Here is a 24,255-nt window from a genome sequence, read left to right as displayed (position 1 = left end):
ATGGCATGAATAGCAAAACATATTCTAGTTAGGTCCTGAATATTATTTCTATGCCTGCTGATTTTAACAAACTTCCATTTAAATCAGCAATCTCAAACTCCAGCCCTAGATGGCCCCTGCCCTGAAGGTTTGCTCCAACACACCTGATTCAAAGGAAATTGATCCAACAACTGATTGTCCAGTTCACCTTAATGACCTATTAATGTGAGTCAGTTGAAGTAGGGGAGCATCTAAAATCTGCAGTACAGCAGCCCTCGAGGACTGGAGAGTTGCAAGTTCACCAATTTCTCCTCTCCCTGACTTTGCAGCCTAATCCACCCCTTCCTCACGGCTCACTCCTGTAGTGGCAACATATGGACAGATGGGAAGCAAGTTATTGAAGAGGGAAGAGAGTTGTGTTTTCTGTAGAGACTGCTGAAAACAAAGGTTCGAGCACAACTCATCGGTTCCACTGTTTGCAGCAGCACCATTAAGTTCAACATGAACTTAAGCTGCAGGCTGAAAGCCAAACTATAAAGCCGCTCTCGCCTCCCACCCTAAAATAACACACAGTATAGCACGGTATGTGGGAAATATCAGTAATAGGAATACGGGGCAAAAATCCAATGTTGTGCATCCTTAAGTCATATTACTAAAGCAGCATCCCACCATATCGCTATGAACATTATCCCTATCCTGACCTTGGAACTACGGGTGTTTATTTGTTTCTTCAATGCTTGTATTCATTAAGGAAAAATGTAGCAATGTTAATTAAGAAAACTGAAAATGCAACAGAGCGATGCATCGTGATGTATCATGTAATTCAATCGAATCAAATTGCTGACATGATAAACGAAATTGAGTCGAGTTGTGAGACCAGTGAAGATGCACAGCCCTATGTGGAACAGGATTGTTTTATACAGCTGCTTAAAACCCTCGACCCGAACCATCAATTACAGAGCTGAAATTACTTTGCTAAACAAGTACTGCCAAACATGGATATGAGAGAGTCTTGCTGTGCGAGCTAGCAGAGGTGTCTTCACCATCTTTTTGTTTTTCCTTTGTAGGAAAAAAAAAATTGAAATATATAATTTAATTGTAAAAAAATATTGAAATATGATTTGTGTTCCATATCGGCCAGCCCTAGGCTGGGCCCTGCACCTTAAAGGTTACAATTCACTTTATTTGCAGTTATATTCTTTCTCTGATTAAGCATTTTAACTTCAGTGTTTCATGTTGCAGCATTAAAATCATCAGTTATTAAAAGTCACGACCTTGTTTCACAGTAATTCTGGGTCCAGATTACAGAATGAAAGTCTCACACCCTTGCTTACTTCGCATATAAATATGCAATAACACTATTCCTTTTCCCTTCCTATTTACAGTGTAATACATGAGACTGCTCAATGGTATTTTGTGCTGCAGTATGCAAACCCATCTCTGCAGTGAAAGCAACCAGCACTGTCCTCAAGTAACCCTGGAGCAAAACAGAAGACCCAAACAGATGCAGATGAGATGAGGAAAAAGCAACAATGCAAAAATAAAAACTAACTAGCCTTAAGCATAAAACTGCTGCATCAGTAAGGGTGTGTGTTTGTGTCAGCTTATTTTTCTGTATTTGTAAGACCCAAAAACAAGAAACCTACAATAGTTCTGAGGACCTAAATCATGTATGTTCCCTAGTTTAAATAGCTTAGTTTCAAGGTTGTGGGTAGAATGAAGTTGTGATTTGGGTTAATGGTATCATGATAAATGTTTGGTTTTAGGGCAAGCTATTACTTTCAATAAAAAGTCCTCACAAAGACAGTATGACAAGTGTGCTAGGCTTTTTATAAGGAGTAATAGCGACAGACAGATGATGCCTACGGTGAACTGAGTGCATCAATCACAAGAAACCTGCAGTCAAAACTGTCAGACAGCTCAACTGACCTGAAAAATATAAACACGCATGCACGCACATACACAAAACTGCAGACAAAGGCAAAGACACTCTGGCCCCAACCATGCAGTGTGTTGCACACACACAGTCATTTACAATATGTCACAAATTTATAAACTTTGAGGAATTCTCATCCATCTTTATTCTTTGATTCATAAACCCATGCAGCTGTCAGAGAGATGCTGTGTAACTGCGCCTGTCACTGAAAGTCATCTTAAGATGATCATCCCTTCTTCTAATGTATCGTTAATGTACTTGGATATATCAAATTTCCAGAGAGGAAGAAAAAGATTTCTTAAGCACGGATATTTAATTGTGTGCATGCATTTGTTCAGCTCCAGAAGATGTGTGGTGTTTTTGGAGCAGTTGTCGGAAAGTATGGGAACGAAGCCATATGTTGGTGGCAGCGGCACTGGAAGTGTGTGTGTGTGTGTGTGTGTGTGTGTCAACAAGGCAGCTGTCTTTGTTTATGTATGGCAGTGCAGCCATATGGTCGCTTTACATTACATCTACAATATACACACAGTTTCATTTCTCTGTTAACATCATAGCTTGTCCTGTGTTTCAGTCTGGCTGATAAGGTCTCTATGGCAACATCCTTGTGACTGATTTGAATGTAATTTTCTAAAAAGCCTTGTGGGCGTCCTAAAGAGGGATTTTAACACTTGACAGAGTGGCCTCAAGAGGATTTTCCCCTTTTCCGTTTGATACAAGCTTAACGGGTCAGACAGAGAGACAGACAACAACAAACTGAGAACAAATCTGGACAAAAATAGCTGCAAGTTCAGTTATTCCAAGATTACATCTAGTGATGTCACATGTACATGAAGGGCAGAACTAACACCACCAGCAATGATCCAGCAAACATCTACGACAGTGTTTCAGTTATTTGATAATGTCAAGTACTGTGATATTTTCAACTGCAATGCCACCAAAATAGCACCGTCTCTGCTGCAGCCAGGTTCACAGATAATATTTTGTTTTTACAACTGGGACCAACTCTGCAGTTACACCAAAGTTTTGCATCATCTGTGTCCTCATTTCCACAAAGCACGCTGTTCAACATTTAGACAGCGTTATCTGAGAAACTTGGCCTATTAGGACATTTAACGGCTGATGGCAAGAAGTAATCTAATCACTTTTCAGGGTTCACCAGAACTTGGGAGAAAAGCCACATGCAGTTATCAAATAAAGCAGGTGCAAAATGTAATCTAGTTTTCTATTATTCTGTATTGACCATTTGTTGTTCTTAGCCTTCCACATTAGGTCTCAATGCCTTTACATGAGTCCATCTACAAATTACAAGCTGCGTTGATGATTTTTGGACCAATCGAGTGTTTGCTTGTCTTATATGATCTCAAACACACAACATAACAATAAGCAACTGAAAATTAGGCTTAAAGGCAATATGTGAAGAAACAGATGTTAAAAGAACAGCAAGGTTTGAATAAGAGATAAAAAACAAAAAAACAAAAGGTCACACAGCAAATGTGAAAAGTTTCATAGGCTCCAGCAGAATCAGGAGAAGATTGACAGCATAGAGCTTACATGCAAATCTAAATAAAATGCAACACTTCAGAAAAAAAAATAAAATAAAAAAGTTAAAAAAAAGAAGAAAACCAGCCAAATCTGTCTAAATTTGTTGAGGATTTAGGCAGAGGCTGGAAGGCCATGTTAAAAGCTGAGGCTCCACTGTGTAAATTCACTGATGTGGCTCACTAGTTTAATTTCTGATTCCAAAGTTAAAATTGTAACATCCAGATTACTGACAGGTCCAGCTTCTTAATGAAGAAGACTGTCCATAATGGCACTTTTTAAAATAAAGCATATGTACATTTAACAGTCTTTGATTTGAACAGATTACAAGCCATGCAATACCCCTGCCTGTTACTCATAAAAGACCCATTTACTAAAATCACCTCCTATAAATCTTGTCTTTATAGCTTCTGCACAACTCTTGTCAATATATGTGTTTGTGAGTGTGTGTGAGAGAGAGAGTGTGAGAGAGAGAGAGACTACTGATAACAGGCAAAGATCCAGAAAAGGAGAAACATGTCTTCTTGCTGATAATTACAAATATGTTAACAGATAAAAGAAGCGGTATCAAGCTGTTGACTCAGCACAACTATAATGTTGCTGCTTACTAATTACTACAGATAAAAAACTAAGATTTGTTTCTAGTAAAAGTGATATTTGCACAGCTCAGTAGCAGCCTCAGTTGTTTTTTTTAAATCAGTACTTCCACCAGCTGTATCATTGTTGGACCATTACAACATAAAGCTACAATAAGAAAACACTGAGGGTTTTCTGGAAACCCTGAAGCTGCCCATTAAGAAGAAACATTAAACTAGACTTATAGGGTAAAAGCATGGTGCATCAGATCATAGTGGTCCAAGACTAATATTAAAAACTATCAGACATAAAAAAATAAAATAATAAAATAAAATACAACAACACAATGGTTGTATACAGAGCCTGGTAGAATCAGACTGTATTTAAATTATTTTCTGGTTGAAGATCAGTCGAGGCTGCAAGGCTTCCAGGAGAAATCCTAAGCCTCGTTTTTTTTTTTTATTTGTTTCTTACAGGACAATCCTTTAGCTATTTTGGACTCATCTTTTTCTTCTGTAGACTTAAAACTCAGCTATGCAGTAAAAAGGACTGATAGTTTCTGCAGTACCACGGGCTGTAGCTTGAGGACAGCAGCCATAGTCTCAGAAGGACCCTTATTTTGTCATCTCTTCCAGCACTTTTCATGAGTCAGTCATTCACATTGTAAGCTTTTGTTGTGTCACTTGAAGTTGTTAGCTTATCAAAATGGTTGTGGTAACAGTACAGGGTAGGTTTGGCATTCTCTCACAGCAGCACAAACTCTTTATCAGTCTTACTCTAGTTTGTACTTCTACTGGAAAAATAAGGAGCAGCAGCCACTTAGTCATCATGGTGGACATCCTTGCTCATTTTAACTGATAGTGGTGGTGGTCTCATTAAAAAAAAAAAAAAAAAAAAAAAAAAAAAAACAGAAGGAACATATTTTTATTTGATAAAAAAATAAATAAATAAATGCATTAATTCAGAAAAACAAAAACAAGCCTTCAAAACAAGCTTCCATGTTGTTCTGCTCCTCATCCTGTCTGGTGTGCTGTTAGACTAATCCAGATGTGTAGTTGGCGGCAAACGTTTGGGCTGTGTACGGTGGCCCATGGAGAGACCCGGTGGACCCTTGTGAACCCATATGGATGCCAGAATTCATGTTACACAAGCCTAAAGCAGAAGTGGATGCATAACTGAATCTCCTTAAAGATAGCAGCTGCACATTTTCACAGGGAAGCATCAGGGTGTCCATTCAGACACGAAGCTAAATCACCACACTTCCATTACACTAAAGATATATGATGTCAGAAAAGGGCTCAATGACTGTCAATGACTATTATCATGTTTCACATTTATGCAAAAACCCACTTGTCACTATGAAGTAGATGGCACGAGAACCAGTGAATTCATTTGATAACAGTACTGACTCATTCAATAACAACAAAGTAGTTATGTTCAACTCCATCCAGAGGAGAGCAGAGATGTGGTGAATAAACTGTTACTATTGAATATTATCAGTGTTATGTTACAATGACAAACAGCTACAGTCTTCTGAAGAGTTTCAAGGGAAAGCCGTTTTCCTGCATTGGTTTATGATTGTTATCAAGTCAAATCTATACAAGTAAGAGATGATTTTTTTTTTTCTCCTTTTGGCCCACCACCCCCTCTTTTTTTTGGAGGACAACTTTATTTTTTTTCGATTAGTATTACATTTATTTTATGTGCATCCATAGGTGGTGCAGGCATTGATAGTAAATCAGTAAAATATGCTCGTCATTCAACACTGTCCTTCGTGGATGCCAACAAGCCTGCCCTCCTTCCTGAGAATTTACATATTTATTATGCATTATGACATCCTGTGTTTGCAGACACAACCACAAAAAAATAAAATAAATAATAATAATTCTCAATAATAACATTTATCTAGGTTGCACAACAGCCTGATACTGATTAGGGTTTTGCTTGTTTGAAATTAATTTCAGTTCAAATTTATTTATATAGCACAATACAAACAGCACCTGCTGACCAAAGTGCTTCACAGATAAAATAACAATAAGACAACCAAAAAGTTACAACAAAATTATAATAAAACAACACTGAAAGTACGAAGTAACAAGCTAAGGTATACCCAACAATTTGTGTTGTGTTGAATTGTGGTCATTTAACTTGTCACGAAAGACGAAGGCTGTAGTCTGTAAGCAGCTTTGGTTGCCAGCATCCTCCAGCTCCTCTGTGTTATTCATAACAAGTAGTGACAGCTAAATAGTAGGCTAGTGTGTACAGGCAGAGTCCGCCCACGCGGCACAGCCCACCTATTGACTGTGTTTGTGTGAAAGAGACTCAGACAGCCATAATTAAAAGCTGTTGGAAGTTAAGCTGGTTAATAAAGGCTTTAAAAGGCATCCAGGGCTGCTTTGCCTTGTTTATTCTCAATTTTTCCTTTCCACTCACCTACTTAACATTTCGACCCCAATGCTCTTGATTTCTTCACCTCTACACCTCTTTTACTCTTCACCTCATACCTTTTCCACTCGCGTGTTTGCTCTTCACTACAGATCCATTGACTCTGTAAAGCCCCATTTCCGCTCCTCTTTTCTCAGCTGATGTGTTGAGGCATTCTTTCTATGTAAATCATTCCCGTTTTAAGCTTTCTTATTTGTCTGTTTGTACTTTCAAAGTCAATGATAAGTAAGTAGCAAGTCTGAAAGATCATCCTTCAGCCCTTAGCTGGTCCAGGAACTAATGCTTTTCAAAGAATAAGTGTGTAGGCTGATTTGGACTGGTGGAGTTAGCAAGACAGTAAGCTTTGCCTTCAGCGTTGGAGAAAAGAAATCTCCATGCATTGAAGATAAGCTGGACAAATATCATTAAATTTACCAAAGGGATGTAAACATAAATGAAAGTGGCACTAAATATTTAATCTTTTGTCCTCTGGTTTCTTCTTAGGTTTGTTTTTATCATTTTCATTATAATAAAAACAACACAATTTCAGAGGAAAATGGGCAGACTGGTTCCAAATAATACAAAGGCAGCAGGAACTGAAATAAGCTCTGGTTCCAATCAATGCATGGAGAATACCATCTCTGAGCACACAGCACATCCAGCCTTGGACCAGATGGGCTACAGCAGCAGAAGACCACACTGGGTGTCACTCCAACTAAAAACAGGAAACTTCAATTTACACAGACTCACCAAAAGTGGACAATAGAAGATGGAAAAGCATTGCCTAGTCTGATGAGTCTCCATTTCAGCTTCACACTTTGATAGTAGGGTCAGAATTTGGCATAAACAACATGAAAGCATGGATCCATCCAGTTCAAGCTGCTGGTGGTGTAATGGTGTGGAGGATATTTTCTTGGCATATTTTGGGCTGTTTAATACCAACTGAGCATCATTTAAACTTCACAGCCTACCCATGTATTGTTGACTATGACTATCCCTTTATGACCACAGTTTTCCATTTTCTGATGGCTACTTACTGCAGGATAATGCACCATGTCACAAGGCTCAAATCGTCTCCAGCTGCCCTCTTGAACATGACAATAAGTTGTACTCCAATGGCCTCCACAGCCACCAGATCTCAATCCAATGGAGCACCTTTTGGATGTGGTGGAACGGTAGATTCTCATCATAGATGTACAGCTGACAAATCTGCAGCAACTATGTGATGCTGTCATGTCAAAATCTCTGACGAATGTTTCCAACAACTTGTTGAATCTATGCCACAAATAATTAACACTGTTCTGAAGACAAAAGGGGTCAAAGTTGGCTAAAACCAAACTAGTTTACAAAACAGTTTCCAACTCCCCTCAGAAGCAACAGTTCCTTCCAGAAAAAAAGGTAAAAACCATGTTAAACAAGCTTGAAAAGTTTCTGCAAAATTGTGGAAGTTTAAAAAAAGATTTTGTTGCATCTATCAAACTTCTCTGATCAAAAAAATGTTGATGGAAACATTTACTTTTACAGTTACTCATGTAATCAAGAGACAAGAGCATAAGTAGAAACTATAGAGGTAAGAAACTGAAACAGTTAAGAATCCGAAATGGCTGATGGTTTGGAATGGTTTGGAATAACAAAGACCGAAAAAGCTTAAACATTATAAAAATCCCATTTCTTATAGCTTTAATAAAACAGAACGTGTCAAAATAATCAGCCATTAAATTAAATAAATCAGGTGTACTGTAACAATAACAGTTGGAATATATGGTCATAACATGTGGATGCTAAACATGGTGCTATGCAGTTCTAAAACATCTCATTCCAAAGTCATCAGTATGAATCTCTATTAGCAGCACCCAGACCTGTGGTTTCAGGGTGTCCAATAGTTTATGAAAATCCCATTCAGGTAAATTCACCTGATCACTTCATATTTGTGCAACCCTGTTCCATGCAACAGAAGCTAAAGGCTGATCAATTTTCTAAAGTTATTAAAAAGCTGCATCCTGCGCAGATGCTAGCTGGTGATGGGGTGTTGTATTTTGGCCAGTCTATTCTATTTCTTGCTTTTTTTTTTTCCTCCTGATTATCTTTATGCAGCCAGGGCCAGCTCAGACAGTGTTGGTCCATAGTACCTGAACTATAAATTCAGTCACAGGCAGATTTAAGAATAATTCAACATAATGTCCAGTAGTGATGCTCACTGATGAGCCTGTCTCACAACTGGAGTCTCTAAAAAGTGTCTGATATTTTCCTTCCTTAAACTGGAACTATTGCAAAGTTCTTCACATAACTGTTTAGAAAAACCCAGGTTTACAAATTTGTATTAATGTTTTATCACATACTTCAGCAATATGGATGTTTTAAAACACTCCAGTAAAACTGATGAGAGGAGGCAGCGGAGCAGTGAACTTCACACCCTCCCTCTAATTAGATTTAGTGATTTGGATAATTCCCATTATGTAAATGAAAATGGGCCTCTGAAATATTTAAAACCTCCAGCAAGGCTTGCTGCCCCCCCTCCCTTCCCCTCTCCAAGCCCCTGGCCCTCAGGGACACCGTTGCCAGGAGGGGCAACATGTGCATAACGCAACAATAAATCAATAATGCACGATGTCCCACCTCATCTCACACTGCATTAAAAGGCCTGATGCACAGTCATTCACATACCACGCTCAACAAAAACACAACCAAACCCAAAATAATCTTCCCTCAACCAGAGAGGTTAAAATGAAAATACTCTAATTCATTTATGACAAAACATACAGAAACTGATAGAAAAATATACTCTATGAAACTTTTTAAACACATCAAGCACCCACACAGCACAGAACATCGATACAGCTTTCAACAACCTTTAACCCTCCAGGGTGTGTGTTCACAGATGAGGACTACATGTTTGTTTTTGTTTGTTAGTTTTTTTACCGTCTTTGTGTTTGAACATCTTTAAAGCTGTCCCTGTTTGTGTCTCCTTTTTTCTCAAACTTTCAAAAGCCCTCAGTTTTTTTATTCAGTGTTCAAAATTTTTACTCTGACCCTGATATTGTCCTGCACTGAACCATGGAAAAAACAGACAGCTGCTACTTCATTTTCTACAACAGATCTAGACTAGAGAATAATGATTTAGTGCTTTTCAGCCCCAAAAAAATCAATCAACAGATTCAAGGCTGTTGTGCATCTTTTCCCTGTAATTTCTTGACAATCATTAAAACTGCAAGAAACTACTTTTTCTACATTTAAACAATGAAAAGATAAGCTGCAGAATTTTATCTCAATTTAGAAAAAAGTGTTTGCAGGCAGCTCCATTTATCTGACGCTCTCAAAGATCCTTGTTACACACATACACAGCATTAGAAAAGCAGGCTATAAATCATTTATAAAAAATTAAAACTACTTAATTAAAGCTCCTAATATTTTTGTCATTTACATCATCAAACTTAACTGCAAGATCATTTATTTCTTGATATTTAAGATCTGATCAAAGATTTTTCTGTAGATGGAGTTACACCCCCCTCTCTGGTTAACCTACTTCCACAGAAACCTGTCTGTGTAACCCCCCCTGTGCAACAGGGGTGATCCATAGTGTGTTAGAGGTGTACATGTACACACAAAAACACCATTAAAGCACTGCTTTGGGGAAGGTTAAGAACCAAAGCAAATTCACTTTTAATGGGCTGCCTCAGGCTAAGATCCTTGTAGCTCATCTTGCCCTTTAGGAGGCCAGCAGACCATATCTTTGTAGCTCAATAACATCGAAGGTCTTTACAGGTCTTCTAGGCTGCAAAACTGTTGATGCATTATCCTCTTTTGTTGCTCTTTATTAGCTACAAACTAATGGAGCAACACTAGTTTGTGTTAAATGATTTAAAGTGTGCCTGCAGGGGCCATTCGGCTTTAGCTTTTCATCCAATGTGAAATAGTGAAAACAGTTGAAGATGAAGCAGTGAAAGGGCCGATGAACTTACTATCCATGGCTTAACGTCTAATGTAACTGGAGTGGGGCTTCCCCTCGAGGGTGACTTGGGTGTCATTTTTCGGGACGGGATACGAACAAAGTGCCTGTCACTCAGTCCTCTCTAAATCCTCTTTTATCCCTTTGTGTCCTTTTGTTTTACTTTCCTTTGGTGTTTAGATAATCTGAGCTTTAGTTCTTTGTTGCAACGGTCTCTTTTACTCTAGATTTCTTTATTTTCTGTCCATCTACAAAGCTTCACAACTTTTCTAATAATTGACCTTTTCACACAATTTAGGACCTTCTTTGATTGATTCTCAGAAACACGGAAAGTAACAACTTAACACTTAATTCTTCATTTACCACCAAAGAAAAGTCATTTTGGATCTAAACATAACAATTATATTCTCAATATTTCCTATCACTGGCCAAAACCCCAGCTCTTTCATCTTAAATCCTCTGAATAGTTAATATTTTTCTTTTCAGTCATCTATTCTTTCAAGCTCTCTTCCTCTAGCTACCTTTTTTTCCCCAATCACACATCCCTAGTCTCTTTCCAGGAGCTGGACCTGGCCTAATTCCCCATTACTGAGATTGATGGACCACTTACTCGTTTCAATCGCTGGCTGGCTTTGCATCACTGAGCAAGCAGCCAACATGTACATGCAGCAGGATTTTAAACACCCTGCAACAAAAACTCCAAATCCTTGCAGCCATTTTCCCTGATCTTGAACAATTCGTTTTCACACATTTCTTATAATTCAATCTGAGTTTTGAGTTAATTTTTCCATCTAAAGAAGCAAATATCAAGAAAAATCTTGCAACTGTGACTGTTATGTCTCACTCTACCACTATGTAGTTTAGTTGCGGAAGAGAAACCCAAAAACACTTAATTAAATTTCCCTGCCATTAATTTAGTTCATTATAGACAATGAAATCATTTCAAATACCAAAACAGCTTGTGAAATCAATTGAGCAATTTTCATCAGAGAAAAACAATCCTTAAGTTAAACACTGAAATTTAATCCTGCTTCAGCTTCCACTGCATACTTGAGAAGATTCCTCAGGTTATGCTTATGTTTTGAGGGTTACAACATGATTAAGTTAGTGTCATAAAAAGGTAAAAATGTCACCACAAACACCGGAGCATAATCCTGTTATTTAAGCTGCGGTTCAATCCCAGCCTGGATGCGTTTGTCAGAGGAACATGAAAGCCCCCAGTGTCATTCAGGCTAAAAATAGAGCAGAGAAAGCCCTCTTTGTGTTTGTTCCTTTCAACAGAGAGGACAGTTCCACAAAGTGGTCGACTGTTGTGCTTCTGTGTGTGCGCATGCTTTCCCAAAACTCTTTGCACTCATATAACACTTCTCATTGCCTGAGCTGATGACAGACTTTGGGCAGGTATGAATGGCATCGATCTGATTAATGCTGCACTTTAGGGATAAAGAACAAAAAACCTATTCCCACTTCTTTTTTCTTAGCTTTCTTATTAATAAATCCCCCAAAAATCCACCCATCCAAGAATTCTTACTTGTATGATTTTCAATGTACAAAATTAACTAGACATAAACATTATATTAAGCTGATGCAGTTGAAGACATTCTTTTGGCATTTGAGATAATAACTTTGAGATACTGCATTAAATATGCAAACTGAAGCCGCAAAGTGTGTAGATGTCTCGTATTGGCTTCCCACCAACATGTGTGGGAAGACAACAGGAATTTAGCTGGCTTGCCAGTGGAAATCTAAAATGCAACAGCTGAGCAAGCTAAGATTGTTGGTATCCAATTTTCTCCTTATATCCATGGTTTCAGAAAAAAAAAGTAGAAACCAAAAGACTTCCTGTGTATGATTTCAGTCATGGATTTCAGCTTTAATTACAACAATTCTCAAGTTATTTCATTTTTTATTTTATACTTGTAAAATTCTCCGAAGACTAGAGCTTGGTATATTAGCTTCTTCAGCAAATATTCTTCCAAGCAGAGAACATAAAAAAACTGTAATAACTGTAAATTTGAGGGCAACAGCTCTGAAATCAATACTAGAACGCAGCAGGTAAGTAGGAAAGCCTTGTGGTGTTACAACGGAAGCAGTAACTTCACATGGCAGCAGTGCACAAGGCTGATGCTGTAAATAAACCAATAATCTCCACATTAATCTCAGAACACCAGGTACTGACCGGTTTGGGCATCTTTCTCCTCTCTCCGCCCGTCCCTTGTTGCTGATGAAACAGAAAGAAGTCGTCCTCCGTCTTCCTGTCTCTCTCTGGGGCACAAGCGCCTGAAGCACAGCAACAAAGCAAAAACAGAAAGAAAAAAGAAAATTAAGAACAAACAAAAAAACTGGTGCATGCAGTCCCTGGGTTATCTTGCAATGTGCTCTTCTGCATCTCTTTAAAGGGGTAGTGCACCCAAAAATGTGTGTGTGTGTTTTTTTTAGCTGTAAACAACACAGAATTACTCAATTGTGATGACAATCACATATACTGTTGATAAAATTAGTTTTTTTTTTTTTATTTATTTTAAAAAACGGGATTTCTGGGTAAAAAAATGGCTCATAACGCCCTCTACAGGGTAAAACCAGGTTATGTTTTTCGTGACAGAGAGGTTATCTATGTCAGGAGAAAATCTTAAAAACCCCACAGCTCACTTGCATCTTGCCAGTGAGCTGAGCTGCTGTCTGTCAATCATTTCTGCCTGTGTATCCCGACCCGCCCACTCTCCACTCCTTGATCACCCCAACCGTTACTGTTTCAGACATTTTTCTAATTTGGCAGTGGGTGGAGTTACACAAAAAGTTGGGTGTGTAGTTAAACTTTTCTAATTTTAAAATTTGGATGCAGAAAAACAGCAGTGTCACAACTGGAAAGAAAAAAATGCACATGGAGATTAGACCCATTTTTGTAACAGATTTGCCTTGTGTCAGTCAAACATATGGAACCCATCTGGTGACATCTATAGAAAAATATACTAATCATGGATTACCGATTACTGGAACAAGATAATTACCTTGTGGCCATGTGCTAGTTAGGGATGGGAAGTGATAAAAAAAAAAAACTGGTCAGAAGATAATGGTTCTTTTATGGCTAGAATTCACATGTAACATGGATCATTTTGATTTAATTTAATCTAATTTTAATCTTGGGATGAATCATGATGCAACAGAGCTTACTGGGTTCATCTGGATGTCTCTATGGAGATAGGGTACTAGGTAAGACATTCAACAGCACTACACCGCTTTACTGTTCTCCACAAACTAAATTCCCCCAAAGTGGGTAAAAATCTAGTTAGTCTATGAAAACCCTGGGGAGAAATGCATCCTACCCAAAAACCCAAAAATATAAAAGAACAAGATGGTCTGTTACAGTGATATCCTGCAATCTATTGTGATTGAACACTGTGTCATAATTAGTGGCAGACACTTAATTGGGGTGGCTAAGGCTTATGGCTTGAAAAGAAAACAAAACACAGACATTGGTCAAGTTGGTGACACATTAGTAGCGCATGGCCTCAAGCTAATTATATCTTTCCCATAAGTTAAATCCCTTCAGGTAAACACTTCATGGTTGGAATTCTTCGCTCAGTTGTCATCATGACGTAAAAGTAGACAGTGGCATAAGATTTCATTATTTAGAAAGCACCAGTCAAACCTTGAACTGTAAAAAATGTGAAAATTAAAAAGGGAAATTCACACAGCAGTTTTTATATGAACCAATGGAACTGACTCTGAAATGGCTGTCATGTTGCAGTCAGGACCAGAGGTACAAATTAAATCTTAACTTATGAAACGCTGCAGCTTGTGCTAATGTACAGCTTCTACTGAGCTCCTCTATTTTGGCTATGGGAGAAAATTCTCCCATTAAATTCTCCAGATGAAAGCCAACGTGGCCCAGAATAGACATCACTATAAAAACTAGCATGCAGAGTTGTGTTGACAACAAATGAGAAACAGAAGGTAAAAAACAGGACAGTGAGAGAAATTGGCAAGTAGTTGAGTGATCAAAGAAAACTAACAGACACAGAAGCCACAGAGAAAAAGAAAAAGATATGAAGAAACAACTTCTACTTCTTTCCTCTTCTCTATTTCCCCCCATTGTACAGTTTTTTATTTGACCCCTGACTGGCAATGGGCATCTGGATGGAGTGGTTATATCTAGATCATCCTGTTACCTAAAAATGATTAGCAAGTAAAATACAGAAAGTAGTTGGCAGGTGTCCCATAGGTGCCAGATCTTGATGTGCAAATCCAAAAATAGACCTCTCTCAAGTGTCAGCATATAGAATTAAACCAGACTCAGTCCCAAGCTTGAGCTCAGTTTGAGGATGGAAACAGACTAAAAACAGCTGAAACCAAACTGTTTGGAGATGTATGACTACAACAGACTAGTCAGAACTGCTGATTACTGAACATGATTCAGATATTCATTCAATATTTTCCCATATTTTGATTTCACATCATTTTGAGCAAACTGTATTTGGAGGATAGATGACATTGTGCATTGTGGTGTTGCTATTAAAGCAGGCGCCCAAGCCCGGTCCTCAAGATCTACTCTCCTGCAACTTTTAGATGCAGCCCTTCTCTAACATACCAGGATCAAATGGCTGAATTCCCTCATCCGCATGTCATTCAGCTCTGCAGAGGCCGGATAACAAGTCATTCGTTTGATTCAGGTGTGTAGGAGAACAGAAGCATCTAAAAGTTGCAGGATGGTAGATCTCGAAGACCGGACTTGGGCACCCTCGTTTTATGACAAAAAGCATTCGTCCAGCTTAACTTTGATAAGAATCAACTATTTAAAAAATAGAAAACCATGATGACATTTTCCAAAAATGCAAATGAAATCCTTACTTTCTGTAGCAACTAATCAGCTCTGATAACAGCAAATCTGCTGAGTGCAAATGTCTGCTATGTGCTCAAATCAAAGTAGGTCACAGATTCCTTAATTCTTCTTTATTTGTCTGAAATAAATTTTAATTTCCATTATAATCCTGCTCCAGACTGGGAAAACTCATTCCTACATATATGAATGCATTGATATTCACATGGCCAACTGCAAATTTTATAATCACATCAGAGAGCATTGTGAATATATTATAAAAAAATGTCTCCCTTCAGCCTAAGTTCTCCCTTCACATTAATCTTTGAGAAATTCACTTTGATGTACCACATAACTGAGGGGCATGTCCTGCAAATCAATATGTGGCTCAGTCAAACCTTCCATAATCACATCATAGTTCCCTTCTGGTGTCAAATCCTAAAGAGATATACCCCGGCTCGAGATCCAGTCAACGTGAGCTCCGGATTTAAGTCACAGGGCTAGCTCAACCGATCATTTAAACAGGAAATATATAAAATATCTAACAGTAAAAAATAAGCTCATATACAAATTCTACAACAGAGAGCAAAGTTTAAAAAAATATTATGATACGATGTCCATCACTGAAGACACCTGAAAGGTTTATCACATATCCATCCATGCTGTGCAGAGAACATGCTGGATAAACATTAACATACTGCAGTAGCAAAGTTGATCAGAGCTACTTCAATCCAAAACATTTTCAACTTAGTGTTCAGCTAAAGTTGGGTGTGTATATGGGAATGCACTTAACATGCAGAGTCAGTTATAACAGCACCAGGTTTAAACAATGAAAACACAATAAATGATGCTACAGGAATGTTTAATGATCCAGATCAACAGCCGCCCTCAATCCGTTACCATTCATGTGGTCAAAATGCTGAAGCTCAGCTCCAATATGTCCTCATGTAGGCACTGCCACTTGCCCCTCCACCTATCTGGAAACCTTTTGGCTATTGTCTGATGACTTAATGGCCTTTCAGACAGACCACAACCAGCACTAATTCTGGCAGTACTTCTGTAGAAGAAGATAAAGCGTGCCAGATAAAACAGCTTGGACCCTCTAAGTCTCAGCTTTGTAATTCTAACAAAAGAAAAGTTCAATGTAATTACTGTATCTTTCTATACATTAAAAATTTTATATGCTTAATTCAGAATTAAAGGTCTCTAAGGAGTTCTATAAAATCAAGCCAGTTATTATCAGCACAATAGCAAATAATTTTCCAACAGTTCAGTTATGCTCCAGATTGGAAATATAAGCAACAAAGATCTAAAATGTGCATTTTCTATGCAAATTAACATCTACTACACATTTAAGTCTTGACAATGGGAAGTTTGCAGTTTAAAAGTACCAATTACAAGGCAGGTAGACTCAATCAGCCTGTAGGGAGTTTATCAGCTGGGTCACATAATTTTCCTTCACCTCTGTATCTCCTTCAACCATTTCCCATTATCAGTGCTGAGAGGCAGCAAGAGGGTGAGGAACAGGAGAGAGAATGGAAGAAAAAAAGAAATAAGTATTCAAAGCTTGACTTGACCCGTATACCTGCAGCCAAGAGATAGTGGAAGGCACTGAAAGCTGAAATAACTCACTGGTTCGTTTCACAGTTTTCTTTTCAAAACAGAGCACTGACATTTAAAAAAAAAAAAAAGGTCTTCTGTATCTGAAGAAGAGCGTCTGTGGCTTTATTCATCCATGTGATGTATTTCGATAGACATTAATACATGTTGGCTGACAAGACTCTTCAAATTCTGCTACTTGACAGAATTGATCCTTTTGTTTTGTTTTTGTTTTGACAAGGTGACGTGATTACAATCTACAAAATTCAACACAATGAAGTGCTCCAGGCTTTTCAGTGACACATGGCTTCCCTGCCTGCAAAAACACACACTTATGTGTGACCGATGCTACAAGCTGTAAAGCAAAAGCATAAAGAAAGTTTCTCAAGAGAGCACAGGTCTGCTCTGTGTGGTAAACCACCATCTCATAAACCTGGATGTACAAACCTTCAGGGTGTGTGTGTTTGTTCATTCCGTGAAACCACAGGTCATTCCCAGTAGATTTAGCTTCCAGGTTACCATTCATGCAGAAGGAAACTCCATACCCTGTGCACACTGGCCTCTTTCATCTCATTTTCTCCAAGTCAACACTGTTGCATTTAACAGAAACTTTACAGAGATTTCTCACTGCTCAACACATTCCTGCTCTTTCTCCTCTCACCTTAAACAACACTTTTAGGTCAAGGTCATGCCGTTCTCAGGAATAATCAGACTGTCCTGATCAGAGCTTTCTCTGTTTCTAATGAATGACATATTACTAGACAACAAATTATATTTGAGCATTTTGACTAAAGCCAACAATGCTCTTAAGAAAACCCTGCTTTTTTTTTTATTAATTTATAAATGGCAAGCAGACAAATTTCATCTGATCACCATCAAACTTATAGTGGTTAAAACTATAGGCTAAAATGAACAGAAAGTTTGATAATTTGAATTAAATGGTGGTTTTATAAGTCAAGTTACAAACACGGTGCTGTGACAGAACAAGAAATAAAGTGTCAAATTAAAAGCACACGTACAATAAACAGAAAATCACTCAGTCAACAAAATAAATTTAATTTTACATATTTTTGCATCTGCTGAGAGTCAGACTGACAATTCAGAATGTCAATATTCTCCCATCACCTACCCACTACCAAGAAAAAGCCCTTGTGTTTCACCCTAATTGACTTGTCAAATCTGTGCATCTGTGGTTAAAATATGACTGAAATCCTGACCACATCCAGATTGTGTCAACACCATAGTCCCGTCCCCTGACAAAAAGAGTTACTCACTTTAAAGCCTAAATGGCATGCAGAAGATAAATCCTATACTGCCTCATTTCACTCACCCTCATGAAGAGACTAAAATGACCTTTACACAAGCTGAAATGCTGTGTTTACTATGACAGATGCAATAAACATGTAATGCTGCTCGTCCCAGGATAGACTGCCGTGTCAGGGAGGTCCCTGGGGGACGTGGTCACACCATAGGCCGAAGCAGCACCAAAGGCTCTTTATGCTTTTTAGTTTTCCATACATTTTCCTGACTTTAACCCCTGCTACTTTTGCAGAAAACATCCCAATAGAACAGTGTTTCTTAATCCTGGTTCTCAGGGACCACTGCCCTGCATGTTTTAGATCTTTCCAACTCCTGCACACCTGATGCAAATTAATTGAACTGCTTGTCAAGTTCTTTGCAAGGCTGTTAATGAGCCATTAATTTGAGTCAGGTGTGTTGAAGATGAATACCTCTAAAACGTGCAAACATTTCCAAGTTTGACAGGGTAGTATTAACGTCTGGATTCTTCCACAGAAACTGGAATTATGACCAAATAGTTCCCATTTTACTTTAAAAAAAACCAACTAATGCAAAAATGTTTAATGGCTATAAAGACCGTGGCTAATAAATATTTTTTAAATCAATTAAATTACCATAATCAATTCCCCACATGCTGTGAAATCTTACCTATAGACATTTAACTTTCTAATTGAGTCCAGTGAATTCAACCATATTTCAATCTTTTATCATTAATAAAATTAGCAAAAAACTACACAGACTTATTTTTGTTTTATCATTAGGAACGTTTGTATGTAAATAGGAGAGAATAAAAAAAATAAAATCTATTGATCCATTTTCAGAAAAGTTGAAAAGAAAGTCTTGAAAGGGTGCTTTTTGGTTTGCAAACATCATCTGGGATGATGCTTGGAATTATATGTGTTTTATTTTGATCTCTTTAGCTTTACAGACATAATACATTCAAGTCTAGCAGACAGATGAGAAAGAAGCTGTCCTTGTTAACATGTCCTCTAACGAAAAAACATTTCAACATTTGTGTGTCGACACACATGCATCTGCCTACAAAAGGTCCTGCTGTAAGTGCCAGAGGTGACAGACATACATACACACACACACACACACACAACACGTAACAGCTGGTGTAACAGCAGGAAGCTGTACCAACTGCTTTGCTACAGGTTTTATTTGTACCACTGAAGAGCCAGCTAATTCCTCAGAGAGTGAAAAGAATTGAATGTTTGTCAAACTGCACAAATGGTCTGTCCAGGGTGGAACCCATGAAACCACAACAGAGGGCAAAAGCTGCCATTTAAGCCTAAAATCTTTTTCTGTTACCTCCGTTCATTGTAAACATACAAGCTGAAGAAAATCACAAGAAAACCATTGAAAGGAAACCCACAAAGACAGAATGGACATGGAGGAAAATATGAAGCATCTGGCTTGATCTTAACCACAGAAGTGGAAGTGAACCAACTATACCCAAACTGAAGCTTCAGAAGAACTGAGAAGCATGCCAGAGATCAACAAGGGTGTAAAGATGTTGAAAGCTTTTACAAACCGTCTTCAAATGATGGTCTGCAAACCACATGCAGTCCAAAAACAACATCAAAGTGGACAAAACAATGGGCTTTACAGAAATTATGAAAAAAAACATAAATAAGTACTAAATTTTACAAGTCCTCAATAATTCCTACGTACAACAAATTCCTACAGTGGTGCAGTCCATGAATGCAACACAACACATAGCCTACAACATTTAACCCCCAACACAGAACATTGTTGCTAGCTTTTATTTTATTTATTAATTTACTTATTATTATTACTATTATTACTTTTGCTGTATCTGTTTGTTATTTGGGTTTTGTTTTTTTTTTGTTTTCATTTTTTTTACTGCACTTTGGACAACTTTGGCTGCTTTTTTGTAAATAAATAAATAAAGCTATACAAATAAATTTGATTTGATAATCATTTAACGTTTTGTGCTTTCTTTATAGACTGTGAAAATTTTACCAGAACACTTCACAGTCCAAAAATGAAGCATGTAAACACTGTACAGGAAGAAAAAAGAAAAGAAAGAAGAAAAAGAAAAGAAAAAACAGATATTGCGGATAAAGAAAGTGAATGAGAGAACATGATAGTTCTATGCTAAAGGTGCAAGAGAAGCGAGGGTAACTAAATAGTGTCTATAAGTGCACATGACTGATGAGGCTTTTTAAGTTATAGGGCTCCTACAAATTTAAAATCTTAAAGCTAAATTTAATGGAAAACATAAAATGTGTTATGCCTAAAGCAATTATTATGTATGTAATTTTATTATTGTGCAGTAGGATAAATCCTGTATAAAAACCAAGTTTAACAAAGATTAAGCGCATATCCATAGCTGATAGAACAAAATAAGCCCCAGTTTCAACATCTGAAACAATTATAGGAGCTCATTTTAAACCATAAAAAACAAAAGTGCAATTGATCAAAGAGAAATATGGGTGCAAATTTTAACAAGCCTGGTTACTGAGAAAGATAGTGGCTCACTCAACTTTATTTATATGGCATTTTCTCAAGCATGCACAAGCAACTCAAAGGGCTTTTCACTAATGAACATATATATATTTAACCCGTTTCAGACTATCAAAGCGGTAACTGATGTGTGAAAACTAACTTCAGACATTTACAAGTGCTAAGTCTGAAGCTAAAATGATTATTTGATTTTTGCTTCAGCATATATTTCTGTTGATGGAATATGCTTCAAAATTGTATGAAGTAAATACTTTGTCATACTTTGTACAATATTTTTTTTATTCTAGTATAAACCTGCAGGACTATTCAACATGACACAAAAATAGCACAGCTGAGAGAAATCTAAAACCCGCCGTCAAAGGTATCTTATGTCATGAAGCACATAGCCTCTTTCTCAAATGAGTTGTAATTTGGTCCCGGAGCGGGCGGCGTCGAAAGCAACAGGAGAATTTGAGCGACGTGGATATTAACCAATAAAACTCTTCCCTTGCTTCCTCTCGGCCAATCAGAAGCTCATAACGTCCCTGACGCTGACGGAGCGTCTGTTTGTGCCAGACAGACCGCTATCATATATGTGGGCGCGCGAATAATGTGTAAAAGCTAAACTATCACCTGAATCTGTTTGTTTCTTATTGGTATTGAGTAACAAAACTACCTTTAACGAACTCCTACTGAGTAAATGCGCATTAATAACCCATACAAATGCAAAACTCATTCACGAAATAGCTGTATCCCAAAACAGCGTATGCAAATAGTTTGAAGGCACGCGCAAAATAGCGGAAAAAATTACGTTGTATTTTTTTTTACACCACAAGAGGCGAGGTCATACATAACAGCAACGGCTAATATAGATCCCCGTGTAACGACGTGCTTATCGTGTTTTAGTAGAGTTTGCGACACTGTTTAGAGTTTAAGAGGCGCCAGCAGCAGCGCTCACTGCAAAAGTTGCAAACAGCGCAAAAAACATAGTTTCCGCTCAGAGCTTCAGAAAAAATTAAACAGCGACTCTGCCCCAACATGAAAACACAAACAGGACGCATCTCCTTATGCCAAAATAATTTAGGAGCAAAGGTGGACACCTGTAAGCTTGTTTAGAAAACCATTGAAGCCATTACTGACAGTAATGTTCAGCTGAATCTGGGACTCCTACTGTGACTATTCACCAGCATCTAATTACCTTGGCTACTCAGTTGCATAACATTTGCCTGACACACAGCACCTCGGCGTAAACGGACACCACCTAGTATAACTAGCCTTTCACTTACCCGTCCTCCGGTCCCGAAACGTGCAAAAAGCCGGTTAGCAACGGAGGTGGATGTAAAGCAAAAACTGTCGCCGGACCACGCCACCCCTAACCTGCATGACTAATAGGTAGCTATTCGCTATCAAATAAGTTACAGGCGCTAACGGTTGTCTGCGGTCCGGAGTAAAAAAGAAAGGGACATTTTCTGCTTTCTGCCCTAGTAGGGAAACGAAATCCCCGCTTATCTGACCGGCTTAAAGGAAGGCGGGCAGAGATGAAGGCGATAAAACTCACCTCTAACGCCTGGCTGCGCTGGAGATGCGTCCAACTGTCACCTCCTCCAGCTGGCAGTACTTTATATATCCACAGCGAAGTAAAAATAGAGCGTTTCACCTTCCCGTCCTCAGCGCTGTTTACAGGACGCGGAGCGCGCTCAGAGTGTGTAGTGTTACAAGCTTCCCCTGGAGGAGACTCCTCCGCCAGTCTCCCACAACCGAAGAAGAGGTAGTCAATATGGCTGACGAACTCGCCGTACTGAGGCGTGGTGAGCGGAGTCCTGCAGATGCACCCCCCTCCCTCAACCCGTGACTGAAACCGCAGAGCAGCCTCCTAAGGGGTGTACACGAGTGGCTCCAAACTTTAACATAGCCGTTTATCATACCTGACCAGGGCTTCTGGTAAATGTGTTGGGTCACATTTTATTTTAGGTAGTTCACCCCTGCATCTTAATGAAGCATTTAATATAAGTTTACTGTGTGAAATGATCAGTTTCTAGGAAAGCTGTTCATTTGTTTTGGTTTTAATCAACAGCCTGCAAAAACGCATTAATTTGCACAAAGCAACTTGGCAGAAAATAGTCTTTTTGGCTCCAATTATGATACCATGAAAACCTCTAGTATTAACTCCTCTACCAATGGACTGTTTCAATCAAAGCATAACCTTTATCTCATGAGAGACCTTCTTTATAATTAAAGATCAGCTCCAGCCAATGTTGTGAAATACAGCTGTGCAACTGCAAATCAGTGTGGTTTAGAACCAATGCAGAAGTTCTAAAAGTCCCCAAAACACAAGTATCTTCAGTTTTTGGAAACTTTAAGAAGTATTTGAAAATTTTCTTATAACTTGGTGTGATGCTGTTGAGCAGCTCCTGTAGTTTTGTAGTGTGATTATTAGGGTGACTTGTCTATTAGCCAGTATGACTAAAGCAATAATGATGTCTGAAAACATAAAAACTTTAAATCGTATCAACATTACAACACAACAGCTTTCTCATGTACCGAAACACATGCCAAAGCCATTCCATGTGTGTTAATCCTAAACCATGTCACATAAAGAATTTCCTCGAGCTACAGTAATGTCACTTTATTTTGCTCCAAAATAATCATGTATTTCCCTCACTTTATTTCTTTGGTTTCTTTTTCACCTCACCAGGTGGTACTGTTCATCTCCAACTCCTGAAAAAAAACTCCTCATTCATCATTGCCGGTTATTGAGGGGTTATGAAAATAGCTGTGTTGTGAAATAGAGCCTGTGTGAGGAGGAAAGATGTGTCATCTCTGGGCTCTGAGTCACCCACATGCAGCTTGCCTAAACCTGAAGTTACGATGAGAGAAACCCACAAGGATATTATCAATGCACTGGTCTGCATATTGGCTTATGCTCAGTATGAGTCTAAGTTCAATGAGGCAAAGATGATGTCTTTACTGCTCTTTAAACAGTTTGATTGCAGGTATGTTTGCATTTGAAGGATGGTATCATCATATTTAGTAAAGGTTCTCCAGATGAGGTAGTTATGGAAGAGTACATAAATATATGTTGTAAACCTTGCATGCTGTTTATGAGCCTGAGGTGACAGATTTGCACACTTCTTTCATAATCTTTCTTCAGTTTGCTCACACAATATTTGGGAAGTAGCAGTTACAAGAAGCGTGTGCTACCACACCGCTATGTAGACTGCCAAGCTCAAAGAAAGAGTGAAAAGAATCTGGTTAAGTATGGAGGCCAGATTATAAAGACAGATCTCATGGGAGGCTGATTCATCAGTTTGCATCTCTGGCCTATTTTAACATCTCTGACATAAATAGGAATCTTTGTGCAGAACCTGAAAATGCTACAGGGTGAACATTGGAGACATTACACTCTTTTAACATAAATATTTATAAAAACATAGAATTGACATTAAAAGGGATAATATTTAAAGAATTTATTACTGGATAAAATTGTTGGCACTCTTACACCAGCCGCCACAAGAGAAGTTAGAGTTAAACACGAGAGAGTGTTGAGTTCAGCCCTGCAACAGCTGGCATTGGTCCTCATCCATGAGTTAAATGCTGGACATTACACTCAGCTGTCTGCAGGAAACCGCCTCACACATTTTATGTTTACCACATTCTTCCCACATATGG

At 38.3% G+C, this 24,255-nt stretch overlaps 1 protein-coding gene across 1 annotated transcript in view; it reads right to left on the bottom strand.

The window, feature by feature from the left end:
• Positions 1-22,367, bottom strand: part of LOC121650033 (radixin) — a 42,111-nt gene extending 19,744 nt beyond the window's left edge. The window contains exons 1-2 of the mRNA XM_042001288.1: positions 22,145-22,367; positions 12,580-12,680 (exon numbers count right to left, since the gene is read on the bottom strand). Of these exons, the coding sequence (XP_041857222.1) occupies positions 12,580-12,591 (12 nt within the window). The 5' untranslated portion in view covers positions 12,592-12,680; positions 22,145-22,367. The remainder of the gene's footprint in view (positions 1-12,579; positions 12,681-22,144) is intronic.
• Between the last annotated feature and the right edge of the window lie 1,888 nt (positions 22,368-24,255).

The sequence above is a fragment of the Melanotaenia boesemani genome, chromosome 12 (genome assembly GCF_017639745.1).
Source record: "Melanotaenia boesemani isolate fMelBoe1 chromosome 12, fMelBoe1.pri, whole genome shotgun sequence".
In the NCBI taxonomy this organism is placed as follows: Eukaryota; Metazoa; Chordata; class Actinopteri; order Atheriniformes; family Melanotaeniidae; genus Melanotaenia; species Melanotaenia boesemani.
The sequence above is the reverse complement of the archived record's forward strand: the minus strand, read 5'-3'. Positions and strand labels throughout refer to the sequence as shown.